The sequence below is a fragment of the Ptychodera flava genome, chromosome 10 (assembly GCF_041260155.1).
Source record: "Ptychodera flava strain L36383 chromosome 10, AS_Pfla_20210202, whole genome shotgun sequence".
NCBI lineage: Eukaryota > Metazoa > Hemichordata > Enteropneusta > Ptychoderidae > Ptychodera > Ptychodera flava.
Genome location: NC_091937.1, coordinates 5,843,965 through 5,867,220, shown reverse-complemented (window position 1 = coordinate 5,867,220; position 23,256 = coordinate 5,843,965). Strand labels below are relative to the sequence as shown.

General features: G+C 36.1%; 1 protein-coding gene and 1 long non-coding RNA gene across 27 annotated transcripts in view; one reads left to right on the top strand and one right to left on the bottom strand.

Annotated features, from left to right (window-relative positions):
* LOC139141848 (dystrophin-like) overlaps nucleotides 1–23,256 on the bottom strand; it is a 281,115-nt gene that overhangs the window by 26,025 nt on the left and 231,834 nt on the right. For 24 of the 26 annotated variants that reach the window (XM_070711564.1, XM_070711567.1, XM_070711563.1 and 21 more), the window contains 12 exons: nucleotides 20,003–20,153; nucleotides 15,815–15,990; nucleotides 13,641–13,791; nucleotides 12,467–12,616; nucleotides 11,687–11,878; nucleotides 10,265–10,493; nucleotides 9,793–10,022; nucleotides 8,873–8,986; nucleotides 7,956–8,073; nucleotides 7,407–7,618; nucleotides 6,481–6,635; nucleotides 4,988–5,177 (listed from right to left, as the gene is read on the bottom strand). In XM_070711564.1, coding sequence (XP_070567665.1) covers nucleotides 4,988–5,177; nucleotides 6,481–6,635; nucleotides 7,407–7,618; nucleotides 7,956–8,073; nucleotides 8,873–8,986; nucleotides 9,793–10,022; nucleotides 10,265–10,493; nucleotides 11,687–11,878; nucleotides 12,467–12,616; nucleotides 13,641–13,791; nucleotides 15,815–15,990; nucleotides 20,003–20,153 — 2,068 coding nt within the window. The remainder of the gene's footprint in view (nucleotides 1–4,987; nucleotides 5,178–6,480; nucleotides 6,636–7,406; nucleotides 7,619–7,955; nucleotides 8,074–8,872; nucleotides 8,987–9,792; nucleotides 10,023–10,264; nucleotides 10,494–11,686; nucleotides 11,879–12,466; nucleotides 12,617–13,640; nucleotides 13,792–15,814; nucleotides 15,991–20,002; nucleotides 20,154–23,256) is intronic. The other 2 variants (XM_070711568.1, XM_070711573.1) reach the window with 1 other exon arrangement.
* LOC139141850 (uncharacterized) lies at nucleotides 1,613–4,024 on the top strand. The gene is made up of 3 exons (XR_011554261.1): nucleotides 1,613–1,729; nucleotides 1,860–1,958; nucleotides 2,264–4,024. It is a non-coding gene; the product is annotated as an uncharacterized lncRNA (long non-coding RNA).

Here is a 23,256-nt window from a genome sequence, read left to right as displayed (position 1 = left end):
ATCAAGAATCAATTGTAAACCTTCTGAATAAGATATATTCTGACAATACAGAAGGCACCTACAAAATACTCATCCCGGTCTGCAACACTTAGATGTAATTACAGGACTAGGAATAAACTACCAACATGTGGTATTTGATTTGTTGGAATGGTTTGGTAAACATGAAGTGTGTTTCATTAGAGTTTACAGAGTTAGTAGGCAGGTTATGATGGAAACAGTCACCCAGAGAGAGCGTCAAGTTTTGAAGTATGCCCTGCTGGAAAGCATTATCTTTTTTACAACTAAATTAAAATGTCAGAGACTGTGTGTCAAACACAGGCAGTCAAATCCAAATTGTTAAGTATATGGAGTTGTCTGTATGGACTTTACACAGCAATTAACCTTTCATGTTGGGATTCCCAGACAGCGAACACACGCCTCCAATGAAGTGTGTACGAGTACGTCCCATTAGCTAACAGAGCAATGTTTGATGTCTAAAAAAACTGACAGCCACCCACTCACCCACTGTCAAAGATGATATAATATGTGCTAATGACTAATTCCGTTGAGGACTTCTAGCAAATCAGTAAATGTGGAAAAACTACTACCAAATGATTTTGACACAAGGACAGTGCCAAAACCCATAAAAACAATGTGTTCTCTTATTTATAAATAAACGATAAAAAGCACATATTTGTAGGAGGAATCTATGCACCCTGGTTACAAGTAACCTTAGCAAGTCACCTAATTCCTATGACAACACCCTGCCTTTGCATTGCTTCTGACAGCGCTCCACATCACTTCAAATTCACACATTTGATGATGATAATAAGTAATTTCTCGGAAAGCAATGAATTCGTAGAGATAGACTGTGAAATAATTGATAGCCGGAGACTGAATTTACTCTAAAAGTGCAAAACGTACCCAATTTTCACTAAGTGGTTTCCACTCCAACTCCATGCTATTGGATATGCGTGTTATGTAAACTTTAACTTGAGTGACAAAAATCCTTGTGCGCACAGTTCCTGTTCTTTTTCACTTGGAAACCCTGGGGTATTTTTCTCTCTAAATCCTTAGATGTGTAGACAATCCTCGATTTCTCTGGGATCTCTGTACAAGCTCCCTGCTGTAATATGAAGACTGGTATACAACTGGAACATCACATATAGGCCATTCCCATCAACACTGACAAGGCAGATTTCGCGACAACACTGGCGGACTGTAGTTGACTGAATGACTGGCTAGGCACCCCAAGTGACTTGTACATCCATCTGTAAAGTTTTTATCGGACCAACCAAACAAGCAGCGGTGTCATATTTCCTTTCCAGTTGTCAGGGGCGACCTCTTAATCCAAATAATTTACAGGGTGTCTGACTAGGCTCATGTAAAGCTGGCTTTAACACAGGCCAGTTTAGTAGGAGAGGAAACACTCCAAACCTTTCTCTTTGGGGCAGAATATTTAGTCTGTGCGATAAACAGTGAAAGGAAGCTACTGAATTCAAAAGATGCAGTGCCGGTCCTTGTGAGCAACATCCTCAATAAGTTCTCCAGACAGAGCCAGACAATGCTCACTGATTATTCAGCTTCACATACCTATCACACAATGGAACCGCCCAACCCACTCTACCCACAATGCAAAGATTATACCAAAGTGATGGCATTGGAGGGATCAAGGGGTGTAATCACCCATGTGCCCGGGGACATGACAGCTCACGGACAAACAGAAGTTGAAAAGTCCCCTCAATAGGCGGTAAGTAAAATCTGGTTTTCATTCTAGTGTCTGTGAATGTCTTGAGGGATGAATGGGTTCAGCCAAGCTTTATGAAGTGTTAGTGTCTATGCCTACAACAAATGAAGTTGACATCTACTTTCTATTTCAGTACTATGCAGATGTGTAAAGCCTCTGACCTCAGAACAGAAAAAGGCCTTTACAATGCATATTTGGTTAACTACACAGCCAGACTTGTAGACTACTCAAGGTATTTCCTCTGGTATTTATGAGCTAGTTGGCTACAAATATAGAAGTACTTGAGCAAACAGGCTATTGGCATTACTGAGACTGCAAAAATGCTACTATAAACTCAAAAACACAAAACTAAATGCGGCATCTTTATGGGATCTAATTTTTTCTTGTTTCACTAGTTTCAAGAAAAGACATAATAGCGGTCAAAATACACAGAATCATGCAGAATCGCATTATCACTGTAAACTGTTACAACAACCCTAGTTCAAACTTTTTATTTGCTGTCTCCTAATGTAGTGTTACCCTATCTATTTGTTGCAGAGTCCAACTTTCAAGAATATAGTCGACACAAATGAAAGTCCACCTGTCTGAATTCTTTCTCTCAATTAATAACCTCAATGAGATGTTTGTTGAGGTGACTGTTAGTTTGTTTTCTGGTTGAATGCTCAGTTGAAAACTGGGAGTCGTGATAAGGTCAGCTGGGTTGACTTTCTATTGAAATCAAATATAGAAATAACAGGAAGAGGGGCAGTCAGAAGTATTTGCTGAACATTGTACAACTGACCACAGACTTGAGGTCAGTTTCCTGCTGAATAATGTCGACTATTCACACGTCATTTCAGATCAGTAAGTGCATTAGTTTTGTGCTTCTGTAGTCTGCTTGAGAGAAATTATGTAATTTAACCACTCGGTTATTACTTGTCTCAGGATCTTCGATAAAGCAAGTCCGCTCAGCACCATGTATTTTCTAGGTGTACGTTCACATTGACTACTTCAGTACAAGCTATACCACATCAGGTAGTGTTTATACCAACAACTACTGTTTGTATGAATCTGGTAACGACACACCAGAGTATTATATCCATTTCTACTTCTGCATAAGTCGACAAGCTAAGTATTGAGTACTTTATCCTTACGACCACAAATACTTCTATGTTGGTCCAGTCGAGTCAAGTGGCATGGCACAGTTATATATCTACACAGTATTGTTTGGATCGTATTTGAACTATTGCCATTGAGGTTAAAAAATGTTTAAAAGTTCAGAAAATTTACATAGCCTTTGGGGTTCCCATAGAGCAAAGGGGGCAAATAACTGAAACATTCCCTTTAAATGCGAGTTGCCCTATTGTCAAAACTTTATACAATTAATATTTTTGACTCCATGAATTATAAGGAAATGGTCAATTTTTAGACATTTGGAGAATATACTCTTGTCATATCAAGAGTCTATTTCCTGTATCATTTTGATTACTGATTAGTCTACAACTTATCCTTCAATTTTCATGTTTAGGAAACCCATATCTCAGTTGGGCTTCCAAGATCCTGAGAGTCGGAAGGGTAGGTTCTTGAATTTGTTGCCATCTTCTGTGCAAGGCCAAAAATTTGTACAGAAAGTTTACAAATATTTTCATAAATGTGTATTTTGAGTACAAATTGTAGACTTAGTTAATTAGAACAACTGATTTCAAAAACACACTTTCCCTGGTTATCAACTGTGATTGTAATTACTGAGAAGAAACTGATAATACATTGTGTATACAATGGCCAAAACAGAAGCTGTTGTGTTTGTATCTCAGTTACATATGCCGACACTCACTGATGCATGAGAGACCAGTAGCATTTGGGAAAGACTGTTGGAAACTCTAACCATGAACGGAAGTCGATAATTACAAGACTCCTTCCAGTTTGACTAGAATTTCACTTCCAGAGATAACAGATTTATTTCCACTGGGTAATGTTTGTTTGGGTTTACATCAGCTTTGTGGTTTTCAAAGACTGCCATATGGCGTCCTTGCAGCACATATCCAGCTAAGAAGAATGGGGAATTGTTATTCCAGAAAGGCCTAACAGCAGAAATGCAGTCTCTTTCTCTCAGGCCCTTGACAGCTTCATCACGTTCATGGTGCCTGGTTAGTCACATTGAAAATGTACCATCAAGTCACAGTTACATAGCAAGCAATTGGGTCTGTACATTTTTAATGTAATATCATTTATGGTATGAAGAGTTCCCAATTAAAATTCTGAAATTCTGTGAAGGTTTTTCCCCCCAAAATGTTGAAAACCATTAAAAGTAATGTTTTATTACAAGCCTCTTCTGCGTTCTTTAATGATAATGTTCAATCGATTTCATGCTGTATAAAGTCTCTCGCTATGCCTGATTTGAATGCCTGGCTGTGTTTGTGCTTTGATAGCACGGAGGAAGGTATTTATTTCTCTGTACAAGTGTGACGATGTGTCTATGTGTTTGCACATGGGTGTGTGTAAGTAGGCAAACAGTGATTAAATTCACAATGTAGACAGTTTTGAATTGAAATGCAAAAACAAAATAAGACAGGTCAATATTTACGTCTGTAGAACAGACATGGAAAGTCACATGATCTCCGCTGTTACACATAAACAAGTAAATAAACGCTTGACATGCCTGCACAAACTTTGCATGGGGCAATTGTCTTTACAGAAACACAATATTATATTTGAAAGATGGATGCTGAAGAAGTACTTATTTATTGTAGTCCCTTAAAACAGTCAAACTGATTTTGCAGATCTAGACTGACATTTGTTTACAAGCAAATTGTGCAAGAATTGCATTCATCTCAAAGTGATGTTTCTCCCTAGGTTATCTCCTTTTTCAATCAACTTTCACTTGTACACTTGTTTATAATGTGATTACATTTTTTTCCACCACATCAGTTCAAGAAATGTCATGGCAGAAGCGCTATGACAGTAGTGAATAAACAAACTGGGTAGTAGTGGTACATCTGGACAGGGAACACATTCATAAGTTTTGGATGGCAGACATAGTTGTGTGAAACAACAAGGCAGAGTAGTGAATCTGAAGAAAAATATAGACTGGAGATAGAAGATAGATGCTACCAGACGCTGAGAAAACCACTGAACCTGATGAGAAAGTCGACTGGACTCTCCTTAATTAGGATGTGTTGAACTCATCCCATCCGCAGGAGATCACACAGCTTTCCTTTTTTTCCACATTCTCTTCCCTTCCGATCACAGACCACACAGACATCCAGCATCTACACCACTTACCCTATACTGTTTCAACCAAAGTTTCAGCATATCCTGGTCTTCCAAGGCAACTTCATTTTCTGTTTCCTGCTCTAATCTTTCCATGGTGGTCTCCACTTCAGACAGCCAGGCCAGGAACACACCAAGCTCTCGGTCAAATTCTTGTAGGGCCTTCAGTGCCTTCACAATATCTCTATGTCTCTCATTTGACCTGGTATACACAAAAAAAATCAAAAAATTAACACTTGGCATTACAGTGATTTTTATGCACTAGGTCATGTTATTTTCAAAAGTCTGAAGTTCTAAAAGTTGGTGAAAAAATCTTGACATATATTATATGCAGTCTACCAACCAAATTATATTCAATTATACAAATGTTGTATCAACCATTATCGTATTGACGTGTGAGTGTAAAGTATACACAACTGGAAGATTTCATACTGCTGTGATCACAGTTCATTAGCCCCAGAGGTCAGACATGTACCCTGTCAACATTATGAGGTATATCATGGGTCACAACCCTAGGAATAACGCAGAGTGCAATGCAAAAAAGGAGGTCTACATGCACTTTGGAATAGCAAAACTGCATGGAAGACATTAAAATTGCTGAGACAGACCCAGACACTTTCTCCTGGACAAGATAACTTCCTCTGGAAAAAACTGCACCCATTGCAAGACCAACTGTGTAAAAGTGAATACTGCTTTTACAGATGAAACAACTGCTAGCACATGTGTGTATACACTGAGAGAGATAAAGTAATGTGTGCCTATGGCCAAATTAGGCAGTCTTTTCCCAGTTGGCACTGTTTATCTCAAAAAGATTTCTTGGAAGAGTCCATAATTGGGTTAGAGGGGAGTTTAACATCAACAATTAGTGATGAACATTCCACACTCATCAATAGACATCTGTCTGATAGGGTGGTACGATATCTCTCCTTCAGGATATCGCTGAAGTGTCATAGGAAACCACTGCTGACCAGCACCTAAATGACTAAATCTGTGTTCAATGTTTCCGATAAAACATTTCTTTCATTTGAGCTGATCATGTGTAGCTATATGAAAGCTCATGGCATTGTATCTGATAATTATACCTGAGTGCATTTGATATAAATCTATAATCCCATCTCTAAATAGTTCCATATTAAACCAGATTCTTCAAATATCTCACATTTCTAGTAAATAATGACATCACTGGTAACCTTGATTCCTACTTTTTGAGTTAACCAATTCTATTTCAACCTTTCCCTCAGGAAATGAGTTGTTTTTCCAATCTACAAGCATAAAGTACTTCAGACAGTATCAATCAACATACACATCTTGAGTTGTGTCTGTACATCAATGGTTTTTTGCAAAGTTCTTAACCTTTTCTTTCCTATTAACCAATGCAAAAGTCCACCAACATTTGAAAACAAAGGGCAAAACCATGGTGAACAGTTAAAAGGGGTGAGTGCTAACCAATATCATGGAAAGTCTACACTTTTCTGTTTGTTGTGACGGATGAAATGAACACTCACTTGTTGACCACATGACTCCATCTTTGATTCAGACTCTCAAGGATTTGTCTTATTTTGCTGGTGTCATCGTTGCTGTATTCCGTTATCAGTTTGTGTCCGGAATCACTCACTTTATCCACACAGGGCTTCCACTGCTCAACTTCTTCCATGAATGCCTGAAATGAACATATGCCCAATTTTAACCCTTTGAGCGCTAAAGTCAATTTTTGTCGCCTTTGTAAAATATATCCTTGTCAATTTTTTTTGAGATTTGTGCTAAAATTTTGATAAAAAAGTGTAGCCAATCAAATGTAATATACATTTGGTCAGAAATTCTCAAAAGAATTTCAGTTAAATTCATAAAATTAAGTAAAATGTTGCACTCAAATTTTGGTGGGAAAAATTAAAGCACTCAAAGGGATAATAATTGAATTTTTCAAAAATAGTCAAAATAGTTTAAAGCTCCTCTAGTAATATTTTATCTCCAAATATGGTGTGGCAGATTTTGTCTCTATGCTATGATTCACTTGTTTTTGACAGTGTAAGTAATCACATGAACACATGAAGGCAAAGGCAATACATGTGTATGTGCTTGCAGATATAGATGGCAGTGTGTAGTGGTCGTAGATACAGAAGGTAGGTTTGTATGTATAAGAGTACTGTGATAGTCATCATCTTGGAATTCAGGCTAGAATTGCACATCAATGTTCAAAAAAAATATTCCCACTCAAAATACAAGTAATGTTTAACATTTATCAAGTTTGTTGAAATAACAATTTTTACAAATATCAGACAGATTCTCTGATCAAAACTAAAACAAAATCCTGCTACAATCAACAGTACACTACCTTTGTACTTTGGGTATTAATCCTGCAGTTGTGAGGAAATCAATAGAATTGAACCATCTTAAGCAAATGCAGGATTAGATTGTCGTAATATCATCTTACCCTGTGTCTGTTGAGTTGCATTTCTAGCACATCAACTGTCTGTCCAACATCATCAAGGTTTTCAACCGCTTCTTCCATCTTCACCAACCAGTTGAAAAGCTCATCTTTCCATTCATGGAATTGATGTGAGTCTTCAAGCATGTTGTCTAGCTGGTTCTTCCTGCTTGTTACCTTGGAAACCGCATCATTCCAGTGCTCCTTCAGTTTGTTCACTGCATGGAAAAACAGCAAAAAATCAAACAATGGATAATTCCTGGTGTAGAAATTTTCTGCTTTGAAAACCTAAATGCTTTTATTCAGAAGGAAAGTGATTAGTCTTTTCCCCAGCACTTTAAATAATATATGATGTAATTTTGTGATGAAATACGATAATATAATCCTGTTGCCAAATCTGTAATGTATGCATTTTTCAGTCTCATTATAAATTCATTGACGTGGATCGGATGGAATAGAAAAGTTCCACAAGAAGGACAATGTATAAAGCTACTTGGTAAAACCTTTTTCAACACTTGGTGGCGCTACAGTACAATACAAGAAACACTGTATCACCTTTCTCTTCCAGAACTCTTTTGTCACTTTCATTGTGTGATTCTGCTTTGAGGTTCTCTCCTTTGTTGATCAGTTCATCCAAATGTGGTTGTTTGGCTTCCAAGTCATTGAGAACACCCTGTAGAAAGTGTACAATATCTTTTAGCTTGAAATTTAATCAACAGATTTTGTTTATTTGAAAATCTGATTATCAAGATGTAAGATGTTTTTGGTATTTCTTTTTGGCTTTCTGCAATATAAACTTTGGCAAAATATGATAACACTGGTTCAAAAGTGCAGTTATGAATTAATTGTACCAAAGTTGCCATTATATGTCTACTTGACTTATATGCAAAAATTTATTCTTATTAACTTATCATTTGATTTATGAAATATGAAATTTACAATCCAATACAACATATTCAATGTGTCATGAAACTAGTTTTATATGAACATAAAAAATTTTGACACTTCCAATTTATGGAAATAATGAAAGGCAAAGACTTTTTAGCTCAAATCTCATTGAAAAAGATGGGATTACCATTTGTCAAAAACTCCTTAGGCACAAAGCTTGGTTGTCATAAGGCATATAAAAGTATATGTGATAAAAGTTACAACAACAAACACATGCAAAAGTAACAAGCAAAGAACAGGACATATCAAAAATTAAAGGAGGACACCTGAAACACACACAACGGATGAGAATTTACCAGAAAGGAAAATAAAATAGGCAACACAATAAGAAAACATTACACAAAGGTGAACAGGGAGGGTTTGGTATGGCACTGCTCATTAATTTAGGATTAAAATTTTGCCCTCATTATTCTAAATAATTCAACACCATTGCACTCCCATTTTATACTCTGCTAACCATTACCATGTCAGATCTAAACCTTACACCCAAACCACGTCACTGGACAATGGACGGACACACAGACCTCTAAATGTCGCATTCCTAGCTTAACTGCTGTTACCAAAGCTTTTATTTCTTCCAAGTCTGTTGAAGCTATTTGACTCAAGCCCTTTTCAACATAATTCAACCATCCATGTTTCTATACAGTGAATTAGAGGTGTATGGTCAGTGTCAGGCTGTGAAATATTGGTACATTGCCAAGTTCAATGTACTTGAATGAATAGTTGTCTATTGTCAAACAAAATTTAACTTTTTTATTTTATGCAATTTTATAATTTATTTTTGGAACACACTGAAGTAAAAGATCTTCAATAATAAAATACACCAAAGGAAAAGTTAAAATAATATATGTTTGATAAAAAGAAAAAAAATTACTGAAACAGTTTAGCAAAGAATGAAATTCACAGTTTTCTCCAAGAATGAAACGTGAGTTGGTGAAATACCACTGATTCACATGTAGAAAAAGTTTCTCACGTGATGTAAAGTTTTTTTATATTTAAATGAAACCCACCAAGCTAATGACTCACTCTATACTGGACCGTTTTTCTCTGTTCTGAATCATAAATTGGGTCACTTCAGAAAGAACATGAAATGAAATTGGCCCCTTATTACTGTAGAAGAACCTTCATTTTTCTCTTCCAGTCTATTGATCAGTTTCATCTGAATTGTATATTCTTTAAATTCTAAAACTGAAATATTTATCACATTTACTCAGCATTTTTCCCTAGACAGCAACACACTTGAAAGAGGATCACAATTAACATGCAGGGTGAATGACAAACGCAAGCAGAACGTTTTACGATAAAAACATTACAGAGAAGTTTTTCATGGTAGAGAGCTTTGGTTATGTCACACATGTTGGTAGGGTATATGCAGGTATAGTGATATTAGTTTTAAAATTTATAGCATCTTCTCTGAAAGCAATAAACAAAGAAATCCTACAACCTTCTGTTTGATGATTATTTCCTCAATCTCTTCCACATCACCAACGGCGACGATCTGTGACTTCAGCATGTGATCTAGCAGTGTCAACCAGTCACGCAATTCGGCAACTGCTTTGTCAAAATCAGGCCAAGGTGATGGAGATTCAATCTGTCTTGGTGGGGACGGAGGAGCATCTATTTGATCTGGTGCTGCTGCGTGTGTTGTTGTAACCACCGTCTGAGTTATAATTACTGGAAAAAAACACAATCAAAATTTCAAACCTTGGAACCTAGAGATCAATCAAATGTTCTTATTTCTTCATGCAAATTTTTTTGTGTACAAAGCAAATAGAATTATTTCATCCTTTGGATCTGGGTGGGAAATTTGGAATGCGTAAGTTATCATCCCTAATTGCCTGCATTTCTGTCAAAGTTGTTGATGAAGCATTTTATACACAAAGATTTCCTGCAGTGCAAGAAAGATGAGCCCTTACCTGTCTGCTCTCTGAAGACTTTTGATTCAATATCAGCATCAGAGGTTGGCCGTAAATGAGTAGCCATGTGTTTGATCTTGTTCCAGTCAATTGTGAGCTTGTCAACTTTTTCACGGATATGGTCAGGAAGTATGGCTCCCATGCTGGCTGCTTCCATAGTCAAGGCTGTGTATGTGTTGTGGACACTGTCAATGTTGGCTTGTCTGGCTTTGAGGGCTTCCTGCATTGTCTGGAAATTAAGGAGAAGGGAAAGAGGTCTTTTAGTTTTAAAGCATTAAACTGAATATGTGTATCAGTCTTTGTGTTGAGTTTGATGTAAGAACTCTTATCCAAGAAGTAGGGTCCATTTTACTAAGTCAGGCTAATGTGCAGCATCTCAGAAGCTGTTATTCAATTGGTTGGCTGAATCTTACCGTTATCATTGAATTATACACAATAGACTCCCTAAGTTGCTATGAATAGTGACAATCGACCAATCAGATATAACTTTCTGAGCCAGCTGCACATCAGCAGACTAAGTCAGCTGTGTAAATGTCCTATTCAAATGATGATAATTTGGGTAAGTAAACAGCTTATACAGAAGTCTGTCATACATAGCAAAACAGTACAAATCACAGCACTATAGAATTTGGGCAGGTCCCATACAAGTTCTCTGTTTTAAACATTTGTCAAAATCTGTTTTTAACACATTAAATTAAACTGTTGGAGTACCTTCACGACACAACGGCATTATATAAAATTGCTGTCACACAAAATCCTGCTCAAAATGTATACTACAGAAACAGGTTTGAACTGAGAATTATTCGATATTGCAACTATCAAGGAAAATTTACCCTGGAAAACAATGATGATTGCAAATGTAGCACAGTTGGGTTTTTTACCAAATAAGATTTTGCATGTTCATTTATCACCCTGAATGAGGGAAACAGTTTGTGTTACTTGAAAAGACCCATGCTTTAAGAAATGATGAACTATACAACAACTGATCAGTAGTTATTCTCTATCCTCTTCAAGAATCTATTAACTATTGTATGGTAATTCTATAGTAGTACCAAAAGACTTGAACCATGACTTGTAGAATGCATCTTCACGACAGATATACAAACTCTCAAGACTTAATGATTTGCTGGTCTACCACTGTGCAGTTTTTTCCTTGACTTTGAATTCTACGGACCAAATAAAGTTTCCACTGTCTTGTTTGCATGACAATTTAATTATTGAACGTATAGCTGCCATTTTGAGATTAACATACCACTAAATTTTCTGTAGTTTGTTTTCCTGAGACCAAAATTTGCATGGTGATCTCATATTTTCATACTTGAACATGAAAAAGCATGGTTTGAAGGCAGTTTGAGCAAATGTTTACAGTGTTCTGTTTGGAGGTGCATACCACCTTGACAGCTGTTTCAGGAATCCACATACCTTGGGATCAACAACCAATGAATCATGTTCTTCATTTGATGTAGCTGATCCAACTGGACCTTGCTGTGTTTCAAGTAACTCCATAGTTGCCTTCATCCACACTCCTAACTCCTCCAACTCTTCAATGAAGGTACGCACTGTGTGCAGTTTGTCCTCAAGCATGTGACGGAATTTGGGCAAAGTGGTGTACACCTAGTAATGTAGATAGGTTAATCGTCAAACACTACTTATCTTCCAACACTACCTCAGAATTCACATTGACTTGGTTACTACATAAAATTCTATGATTTACTTGAAAACTATTCCCTTCCTCTTTTGAGATCTTTTTTGGTCTTCTTGATTACAAAAATACTGTGACTGAAGAATTTCTGAATGTATCTATAGAGTTATGTAAAAAGATGTAGTTTTGACAGTTTAAACATGTCAGCAAACCATTAAAGTATGTCAAATCCTGTTCTCTATATTTTTTAAAAGATCTTCAAATCTAATGCTTGAAGTGTCAGTAGCCATGGTCTGCATGCCTTCAATGCTGTGTGTTTTAGCCCTTTCAACTCTGTTCTGAATTGTAGAGGTCATAACTTAAACATTGAAAACAATGGAATTTGGCCATACCATGATTATGAAAGAGAGAGAACGGTTGTACTCAAATCAGTAACTTCAAATCAATTCTCTTGGTGGAACATTTTTCCAAAGTTCCACCACAGATTTCTTACCATACAGGTATACTACAATGGATTCTTAACACTAGCCACATTGGCAATACAGACACCAGATACTTACATAATCCCACCTAGTGTTGAGGTTGTGTAATTCTCTCTGTATCTCCACAGTCTTGGCACTGGGTTCACCAGCCTGTATGACCAGTTTCTCACCCTTTTGATTTGCAGACGTCAAAGTTTCTTGACGTTTTGGAAGCTCATCCTCTCTGTCCTGTGAAAGGTGAAAATATAAAATCACGGCAAAAAAAATTGAGTTTACAGATGAAGTTTTCCAGATCATAAAAATAAAACAGAAACCTTCTAGTAGTATGCAAAAAACATTTTAAAAGGGTAGTTTTTCGAATGAACTAATTGGTAAATCCATCAAATGTTTGTTGTGTCTGGCTTTTTTCCTGTTTATGGTGATGTATCATGTGTGAATGATACATTCCCATTTTTCATGGCTCGTAAAATGTGATATTTAATAGAATTCATGAAAGGAAACTGGAAAGAAATGGATTTATCTTCACCACTGCCCCAGAGATTGGGGTCAGCACTTCCAATATAAAATCGTCAAGCTCTAAGTTACCTATCTGAGGACGAACATATTATACTGACACACATTTACGTTGTTTTGCATTGCATGTTTTTTATCAGTTTATCTACCTGAATTCTGAACATCCTTCGGCAATGCAGCACCGAGAACTTTTGGACATCACTCTTCAGGCATGCTTACATTTGCAACAACGGAACATAGATTTGAAAATGATTTTGTCCTCTGGAGTTAAATGCCAGAACGATACTGCCTAGAAGTTATACATTCATTTTAACATTTTTCAACTTGTACTGTGTAAGACTCTGATTACTGCAAGTTCTGTTCACAAAGGTTCCAAACAGACGATAAAATATAAATTTGTATCTGACTCTATACTACGGAGTGTGATCCATACTGTGCCTGGAAGCTGACCTGCACTCAAAACACTTTTAATATTTACTCCGCATGGGGTTGACTATTGCTACCCTAAAGCTAATCAAATAAAAGTTCTGCTCACTAGTTTACCCTCTTACTCACATTTCTGAACTCTTTGAGTCAATTTGAGATTTGTGGAAATTTCTTTGCATTCATGCTGTACTAATACAAATTATATAAAATTTTCAAGTGTCAAAGACAACTTTCTTGGGTCCCTGGCATACAGATTTTAACTAAGAGGATTTACTGTACAACACAAACCTCAGACTCATGTTTCACTACTTACCCTGACTTTATCAAGTAAATCATGGAGTGACTCATCGTCAGCTGGGATGGGCAACGGTTTCTTCATCATACCTTCACATTCATCCAGCCAAAATAACAAGTCATCTAATTCTTCCTGGAAGTCCTCATGTTCAACTATTTCAGCATCAAACCTGTGAAAATTCCACAAAGCCTAACATATTAAAACAATTGAAACACTGACATCAAACTGTAGTACATTGGAGATTGAAGTTTAAAAATAATGTTTCTTATACATAGGCAGTGTGTCAGTTTTCTTACAAATTTATAACTTTCAAACAAACTGTTTTAATATCAGAAATTTTTCAAAATAACACTTAACACCAAATGAACCACACGGTCACTCACAGTATCAGTCATTATTTAAAAGTAAATGCATCCTGAACTCTTGGATGAAACACAGGGCCAATGTCCCTGTAGCTACTATAGACTTGAAGACGTACATAGTATAATATTAGATAATATGTACTCAGACTAGAAACGATAGCCAGGAGAGAACTGTCTTGTAGGTCCATAATTTCCTAGCCATCAGCCTCTAACATAAAATATACAATCATACATGTGGATGTAAAAGCAACTATAAGGGGCTGATATCGCCGTGTGTAGTAATGAAAACAATTGATGTAAAAAGTGTGACTGGTTTTTTAAATAAAGGAATAATGATGAACACGGCACATATATGAATATTTGAAGCAAATTTCAGAACATGCTGTAGATATTTTTTGTGGTTTGGATGGTTGAACTAGTGCATAAAAAATTTGAAGCCAATTGGAGAAGCGTTTCAGAGAAGCTGTGAATATGCTAGATAAAAGAACTTTTTGAATGATTAATAAATGTCAAGGGTATCAGACAAGAACTTCTGAGAAACATGTGGAAACAAAAATTTTGACCAAAAATGGCAAATTTTCCAAAATTTGAACAAATCTAAAATAGTTCACCCCTATGGACCTACTTGCATACCAAATATCGAAGCTGTCTGATCAGCAATTTTGAAGATCTTAAAGGTGTCATAAGTTCAATATATCATATTTAGTTCATCTGTAGGAACCTATATACCAAATATGAAAGCCATCATACAAGCGGGTTTGATGAAATAAATTTTTGACCAAAAATGAGAAAAAAATTCCTTAAAAATACAAATTTGCATATTTGCATATTTCATCACAATTTGAACAAATCTAAGTTGGGTCATCCATATGAACCTGTATACCAAATATCAAAGCTGTCAGACGAGCGGTTTTGATGAAATAAATTTTTGACCAAAAATGACAAAAAAATTCCTTAAAAATACAAATTTGCATATTTCATCACAATTTGAACAAATCTAAGTTGGGTCATCCCTAGGGAACTTTATACCAAATAACAAAGTTATCTGGCCAGCGGTTATGAAGATTTTTTACCAAAAACACCTTTTTTTGAGCTAATTTGCATATTTTCAACAATATCAAAAAACAAAAAAAAGCAGTTTCTCATAATCATATTTTGCACCTACACAAGAAATATTAAATCTGTAAGTACTGCGGTTCTCAAGATATTTGAGTGGACGGACATCCTCACCAAAGGACATACATACATACATATATACAGACTGACGACGGACGCCAGATGGATACCCATCCCAATAGCTTCTATAGACTATAGTCTATAGTAGCTAAAAATATATAATGTAAGCCAGATAAATGGCATTTGTTGAAAATTCCTCTACAATTGTGCATACATGCACATTGCATATTTTGTGGCTGATTAAAGGGACAATAGCTTAAATTTTGATAATATTTTCATCATTTTTTTGTCAAAGTATATTTTCTTCTTCTCTATAAAGTATGTGAAATAAAGAGGATTAGTCTTGTCAGTGCAACTACTATTTAGTCATTAACAAAACTATAAGATATTACACTTGTTGGGTTGTGTTTACAAGTTGAACCCTAGGTCTTTATCATGATTTTATAAATGGGACAAGAAATTGAATTTTATGGACATAAAATGATGGAAAGTAGATTAAAAACTACAGCTGATGGAGTTTTAATGCTCATAAAAACAATGGTTTTCTAAACATCGAGGAGCAACAATTAAGTACTGCAGATATCCTTTGAATCAAAAAGTTCTACATTGCTGAAAATCTACATGCAAATATCAGTCTACATTTTAATTGTTTACCTTTCTCTCCTGTCAGCCACTTCAGCACACACATTTCTCCATCTAATGTTGAGACCTTCAAGTTTTTCTCTCAACAGATTGGCATCTACAGCATTGCATTGTCTAATGATGTCTTCTCCTGATGCATTCAGTGAGGAGACTATCTTCTGGTATGTCGCTATACCATCAAGCAATACCTAAGATATATAAGAATGTATTTGTTGTTTTATTTCTTCAATAACTTCCCTGGTTGCAACAGATATATTCTGATTGACAAAATTACCATAGCTCCAAAATATTTTGAGAAAGGAAGTCCAGGAAACTATCCTTAATTACATAAGAACATAAAATACTATATTATTTGAAAATAAACTCAATACAAAATCAAGTTGATGAGTGTTTTACTGATGAGTGTAGGTATTTCTGCTTGGGAAATACTCTCGTCCAATCACAGGACAAAGGTTTGTCACTTACACAGCGCCCTCAGGAGCAACACAGCTAATCTTGACAGACAACAGCGTAACACTTGCACTCAAAATATTTTTTGAGCAAAATCAAAACTGAAGAATTATATGGTTAAAGAAATATTTTTGAGTGTCACTAGAATATATTGGAAAGTCTCTGTTACTCTGAACAGTTCAATCGACATAGCTAGTGCTGTAAGGCATAGCATGGAGAATCCTGTATCATCCATTTATCAGTCACCATCTTAGGGGAACCTGGTTCTTACAGCACATATTCCTTAATGCATAATAACATAACATATTTCAGAAGACAGAAAAGTGTCAGCAATATCTTTGAAGAGTGTCTGGTCTGCTGAGCAAACCAAACAGAAATTCAGTTGGATATGTAAATGCTTTCTGTGTACCGGATTAAATCATTTGTGTCTGATGGACAAATCAGCAATTATGAGTTTCAGGACAGTGATTAATTCAACACTACAGAAATGCCACCCTTAACAAATATAAGCCAACATCACCACTGGCAGCTTGGAATATGTAATTGCAAGGGGTACAGTACTTTTTGATTTGATGTAACCCCATCTCTCAAGATTGCAACACAGGGGCAGACATACTTCACAAACCCTGCCAACAAGTCACTTCCATGACTTGTGGCAACATCACTGACGAAAGTCCCTAATCATTCAGTCCTGTCACCATGCACATAAAGTGAAACAGGGCTTAATCATTAGACAACTAAGCTGGAAAAAGTCACCATGAAAGTTCATACACCTGCCAGCATTTCACATTTTTTACGACTTAATTCCTATCATTTCCTTTCATGTTGATTGAACCCTGAGGTAAAACAGGACACCTATTATTCAGTCGGACTTGATGAATTTGAACGGAAACTGTAAAACTAACATTCAGTTCTCAGTTTCCTCCGGGTTTTCAGTACGGGGGAAGATTATTTTTCAACTGCAGAGTTTCTTCCTGAACTGTGACGCCAAGCCATGAAAAATGATATTTTCGAAGTGACCTGACCATTTGAAGGTCAAGTTTTTTATGTATATCACATGCTTATAAAGGGAGAACCAATCACGATCAAGTAAGCTACACCACAGAAGAGGTTATATCATCCGGTACAAGAAACTAAATTAATTCAACTTTTTCCTTTGTATCGACTAATGAAGTCCTGGTGCTGGCATCATTTAAGTCCTAGTTTTTACACTAGAAGTTTTGTCAGGTGCAAGAGGCATTCATCGATGAAATTTCAAGGAAATCAACAAACATACCATCTGCAAGTGCATGATACCAAGAAACACATGGATTATATTGACAGACATTTGCTGTGCAGCTTCTTGTACATACATTTGTATTCCATACACAGGTTGTACTTTCACTGTGCATACATTTGTATTCCATACACAGGTTGTACTTTCACTGTGCAAACAGCCTTATGTTGGCCCAGTTCACTACAGAAGATATCGACTTCCGTACACAGAACACACAAGAGAATATCAGACCAAGTACTGTGCAAACACCACAACATATTGGCAATAATATACACCTCAGAGAGTCTGAGTCTCTGAAAGGGCAATAACCACAATGTTGAGTTCACCTGTACTCATTCAATTTCCTGGTCAATACGGAACTTTACCCCTTTTCTAAATACTTGGGTCTACTTTCCATGTTGAAAACAATTGGGCTGTACCAAGATGTGATAGAGAGAGGATCGATCATAAGTAGCTGATAAACAACTGAATTTTTGTGAAACAAGGGGAAAATTGATACATTCAATTTTTCACAGGGATTTGATTTCACCATTTTGACGTATGAAGACACTTTCTCTAGATTTAACTTCACTGATTTTGCTGACAAAACAATAGCATCTATCATTATATAACATTTTTAGTGGGATTTAATTTACCAGATATCATAATCAGCAAAACTTGTAAGATAAATGTATCAGTGACTTAAATGCTTTTAACTCTATCAAAACATTCAAAGTCTAATCATACAGTTTAAATTTCAAATGACAAACAAGTTGGTATTTAACTTTTTACATTTGAAGACTTAAGCAGAATTAAAACTAGACTAACACGACTGGCAAACCATTCATGTTGTAGAAATCCTGAATAATGACATGACCATGCAAAAAAACATCTTTGACTGAAATAAAGGCTGCAAAAACTTATAGGCAGCTTTTCAAATTACCCAGAAGTCATTTACCTTTTTCCATCATACAGAAATCTAAAACCTTCCCTTCAAAAGAATATGTGGAACCTCCCTTCGCAAAAAACCACCAGTTCTAGAATTCTTAGTCTATCTGCCTGGTTTCCATGACAACTACACAGTTAAATGGGGTTCAAATGGACAACTGAGTGTTAATTGAGTTGAAACCATTCCTCAAAACTTGATCAATCACTGTAATAGACAGAGTTGGTTCTGAGAGTTTCCTTGAAAAGATGACATCATCAATCATACCCTTTATATTCCTCTTCTGCAAAATCTACTATCAATAACTCTACTGGGAATTTGAAGCATATATAATCAAACAAGCCCTCTGTCGGCTGCTTGTTAAATGAAACCAATTAGATTTTCCTCAGATTTTAATTTTCAAAATATCTTTGAAACTTTTAGCGATTACTTTTCTAATTAACCCTAGTTGATGACAGCCAAGTGAAAATGTCAGAAGGCACTCTCTTCCTTAATTGGATTACTCTGATTTTTCTTGGTCATAAACATTCTAATTATACACATGGTTTATGCACGATCACAACCAGCTGTAGGTTTTGAGTTTTCCTTTATAATAGATGAAGATGTATTGTAATACATCGTGATGTATTGTAATTGGTTACATCATCTGAATAAAATTATGTGTACTCTTTAACAGAGCCAATCATATGCTATACAGATGAATGACGAAGACAGCCAATGCTCATTTATTAAGTTCACAAATTTGCACAGAATTCACATATATGTGTAACTGAATGATGCCACTTTGTAAATTAAAGTCCATGTGATTTCAGTTTACTTTCAGTACATCATTCAGTTGCCAAATTGAAGAGTCTGGTACCCTGAATCTGGAAATTTGCCCACGTCAAAGTTAACAAACTGGAAATCTTCTGTGCACTATCTACATATAGGCCACTGTAACTTTCAAAGTCATCAACATATTCATAAGCTCAGCTGTCAATCATTCCTTGCAAACATACCAATTAAGATGACGCAGGGAATATTGGTCATTTACAATTACTGTCACTGGCGTCACTTCAATCAAGCTTTATTGGATTATTCTTGGCCTACCAGTGGTCTGATTGCGACAGCTGAAGATGCATACTGACGACATGTCATCGAAGAACCAAATGAGGAAGGAAAATTACACGAGGGTGAACTCTCAGCTCAGCTGACACATGCACGGCCTGTATGCATTGAAAAGCTATGTCGTCCAACTTATTTTTAACTAAAGAGGGACATCGTCAAATTTCCCGTAAGAAAAGGACTCAATCACCACATTTTGTAAAGCCTTTGCTATATCTTTATGCATTCAGTTAACGATATTGGAAATAGCTGGCTCAAAATGAACTGCAAATAGGGACTGATTAAAAAGCATATATTTACCATCAAAAGCACCCATGACAGGGTGCTGAGATCCACAGGGTGCTTGGACCTTTTATTTCCATAATCGTTTCTTACAAATTGTATTAGGACAGCCATAATAGCGATGGGAAGGGTTCTTATTTAATTAAAAACACTGCGCAGTTACCTTCTGTCTAGCTTTGGCTTTGTCGTAATCCAGCTCTCCTGAGTGAGTGGTTGTCTGTTCAAGTATTTCTTCAGCTTCAGAGAGCCATGAAGCAAGGTCTTTCATATCACAGTGGAACTGTCTCCATTGCTCGAGGGACTTCTTGAAACGCCTGTAACACAAATGGAATATTTAATGAGTGAAAGCTGCATTTCACAATGTATGGTAGTCACTAAGTTGCTTTTCATTTTGTCTGAATTTCTCTGGTCAATCATATCATCTGCTTCTCTCACAACACCTGCACTGTTTATCAAATCCACAAATCTGAAATATACCTTTCAACTAACATGAACTTCAAACATTGTTCATAATGGTATATACAAAATAAGGTCAGATCTTTAACTTCATAAATAAGTGCACCATGTGCATGGATATGAAATTTTGATGACTTTATATTCATTCTGCACATGGGAAACAAGGTCATGTGATCGGCTTTGGCAAACAGCCGTGTTGATTTTCATGTTGCTGAAGTCTTGATGGGGAAATCAAAATTGTCAGATACCAGTAGCTGCACAGGGTTAAACACTTGAATTTTGATGAAGATGTTTTTTTGTTATTGCAACATCACACTGACAACCAGGTGGTATTTGTATGCTGATGAGGACTCACAAACAGCTATGTAACTGAGTGACTTTTAGTCTTGATCTTAGTGATTCAAACTTGTTATTTAACAAGAGATAAGCATTTTGTTAGGTCAGTATCCTAGGGAACTTTGAAAGCATTTTCCAGTTATTTCAATTGGGTTCCTGTTATTATATCAATGCAATTATATTGGGGTTAAGCTAAAACGATAATGTATGTTCACAAGCCATATTATGCAATGGTTCCCAATGCTTAGTACAGCCACTACATTCTAGAAGAAAGAAATAAACTTTCTGTACGGAAACAAACAGAGGTAATTGCTGATTTATGTTCCACTGATGGCCAGAGATGATCTTGGGAAATTTATCCAAACTCAACAAAGCCTAATGAGTCAAACTTTGTCACATGAGGGCGCCTCTATCCTATTTCCTTGTTAAGATTTTTTTTTAAATCGAAAATTGGTACCTGTCAAAAAATGAATGAGCAAGGTTTACATGATGACAGTTTCATTTTGTTAATTGAATGTATATGTCTTGCATGAATCCATCACACTTCTGATTTTACACACACCATCAAAACCCTTTGCAGTAACCCTATACAAATGTGTTTGTATAACAGTGTATACTTTGCTACTTTTGCCTGATCAGTACATTACGTTTCTTCTATGCACTTATGGTTTCTTGTTCATATAGCATTGCTTGGTTCCATGTGAACATCTGGTGTACATCGCCTAAACCCTCAAGAATAGGTTTAAATTTAAAAAACTCCAATGACACGTTGCTAAGGTTTCTAAAGCAGTGCATTGATGCATGTAGTCAATCTCTGCACATCCCTCAGCAATATTCCCAAACTGTAGCTGTCAGGAAGTCCATATGAATACTCTGTAATTCCATGGGACAGCTTTTGTAACATCTTCTGCATTTAGAAAGAGTAACTAACAGACATTTTTGTGTTCACAGGAAATATTTTTTGAAATCCGGTGTGTTGACGGTGTCTTTTGTGGCAGAGTTGCTTCAGTTGCATAGAAAACTGTATCATTTAGTGGTTAAATCATGCAGGCTGACATGTGTATTGGACACGCATATTGTCAGTATCTGGAGGCATCAACTCAGGGTTATGTTCAGAGGAACATTTTGATATTCATTGATGCAATATCACCGAGCTCAATAGCCTCTGGTTGAGTTCACGACTGACTCATAAACTGCAAAAGGGTGAAGTAAAAGTCAGTGAACCGTCTCTGGTGTGGACTTGCTGCAGTGGAAAATGCAATCACAGTGCCTGGCAACATTTTAATTCACTGCCTTCTGGGAGGTTATGTGTCATGGAAATACATCACTGAAATGTGACTTCAGTGGAATGGAACCTACAAGTACAACATACTAATTTGAAACAGTAATCTTTAAACATATTCAGTCAATACTGGATTAAGGTAGAAATCGCCTTGGGGACAGATATTTGGACTCTCAAACTTTTTCGATTCTTTCCTGATATACCACTTGTTGGGGTTCATTTTAAAGCTCTTGGTGAAAGAAAACTTTTCACCAGTTTACTTTTTCGAAATTCAAAAATTTTATTTTTCTCCATAGAGTTAACACAGGGATGGCGGCCATTTTGAATTTCAAATATCGGTAAATCTTGGGTTATTTGTCTCTCTAGTACCAAAATTTGCACAGAGACCCCCTAATTTTTATGCTTGATTTTGAAAGAGAATGGTCAAAAGATTCCTCAAGGAAAGTTTGAGTAAAAGTTTAAGTCTTTCACTTTCGAGGCGCATACTACCTTAAGGTATATTTGTTCACAAAATTTTCTCAGATAAAGCTAGATTTTGATAGGGAGTATAAAAGGCAAGGACATAAAGATAAATCTGTTGATGAGGTTAGTTTATAAGTTACTTCAAAGTTCAATCACTTTAATTTGTCAAGGTAAGCTGCAAGGTATCTCTAACATTTGACTGAATGGCATCTCTGATCCTCAACTGGGAAAACTTTAACACAAAACATTCTGAAGACATCAAGTTACTGAGCTAATTAGATCACTTGTCTCTTTTCACTGTTATTTGGCTGGTTTTGTCAATAGTATGTTCCGGGACATTACACGATAGCAAAGAAGAATACAAAGATCATTTACATGATCTTCAAATCAGCACTCACAGCAGACTCAAAACTTATCCCTGAACAAACATTTGAAATTCAGCGTTTTTAAAAGATTATTTAAACTATGCTGGTACACTGCTCTGCACTTTTTCATGGAGCATTCTTCTCTCCTGAGAAATAGTTATGTTTGGTGTCTGTATATATGTGTGGGTGTGTATGTGCAGAGACTAAAACATTTTTCTAAATGATTCAAAGTATAGACTCTCACATAAATACTCCAGAGCAGACAGTTCTATCAATAATCTCTCTTGCTGAAGATATTGTTCTGATTTCTGTGATCGCATAACAGTGGTTTATTCACACCGACTGATGATCATTGAAATTTTCATCACAGGAAATGGTCATGATGGTCTCTTGATTCTGTATTCACAATTTATAATCGATTGTTTAGTACAGATATCAATATCTGTCTTTGCTTTGTCGTGCTGCATGTTGATGGTATAGTCTGGTTGTTATGTTGCAGTCAGGCAATATTATAGT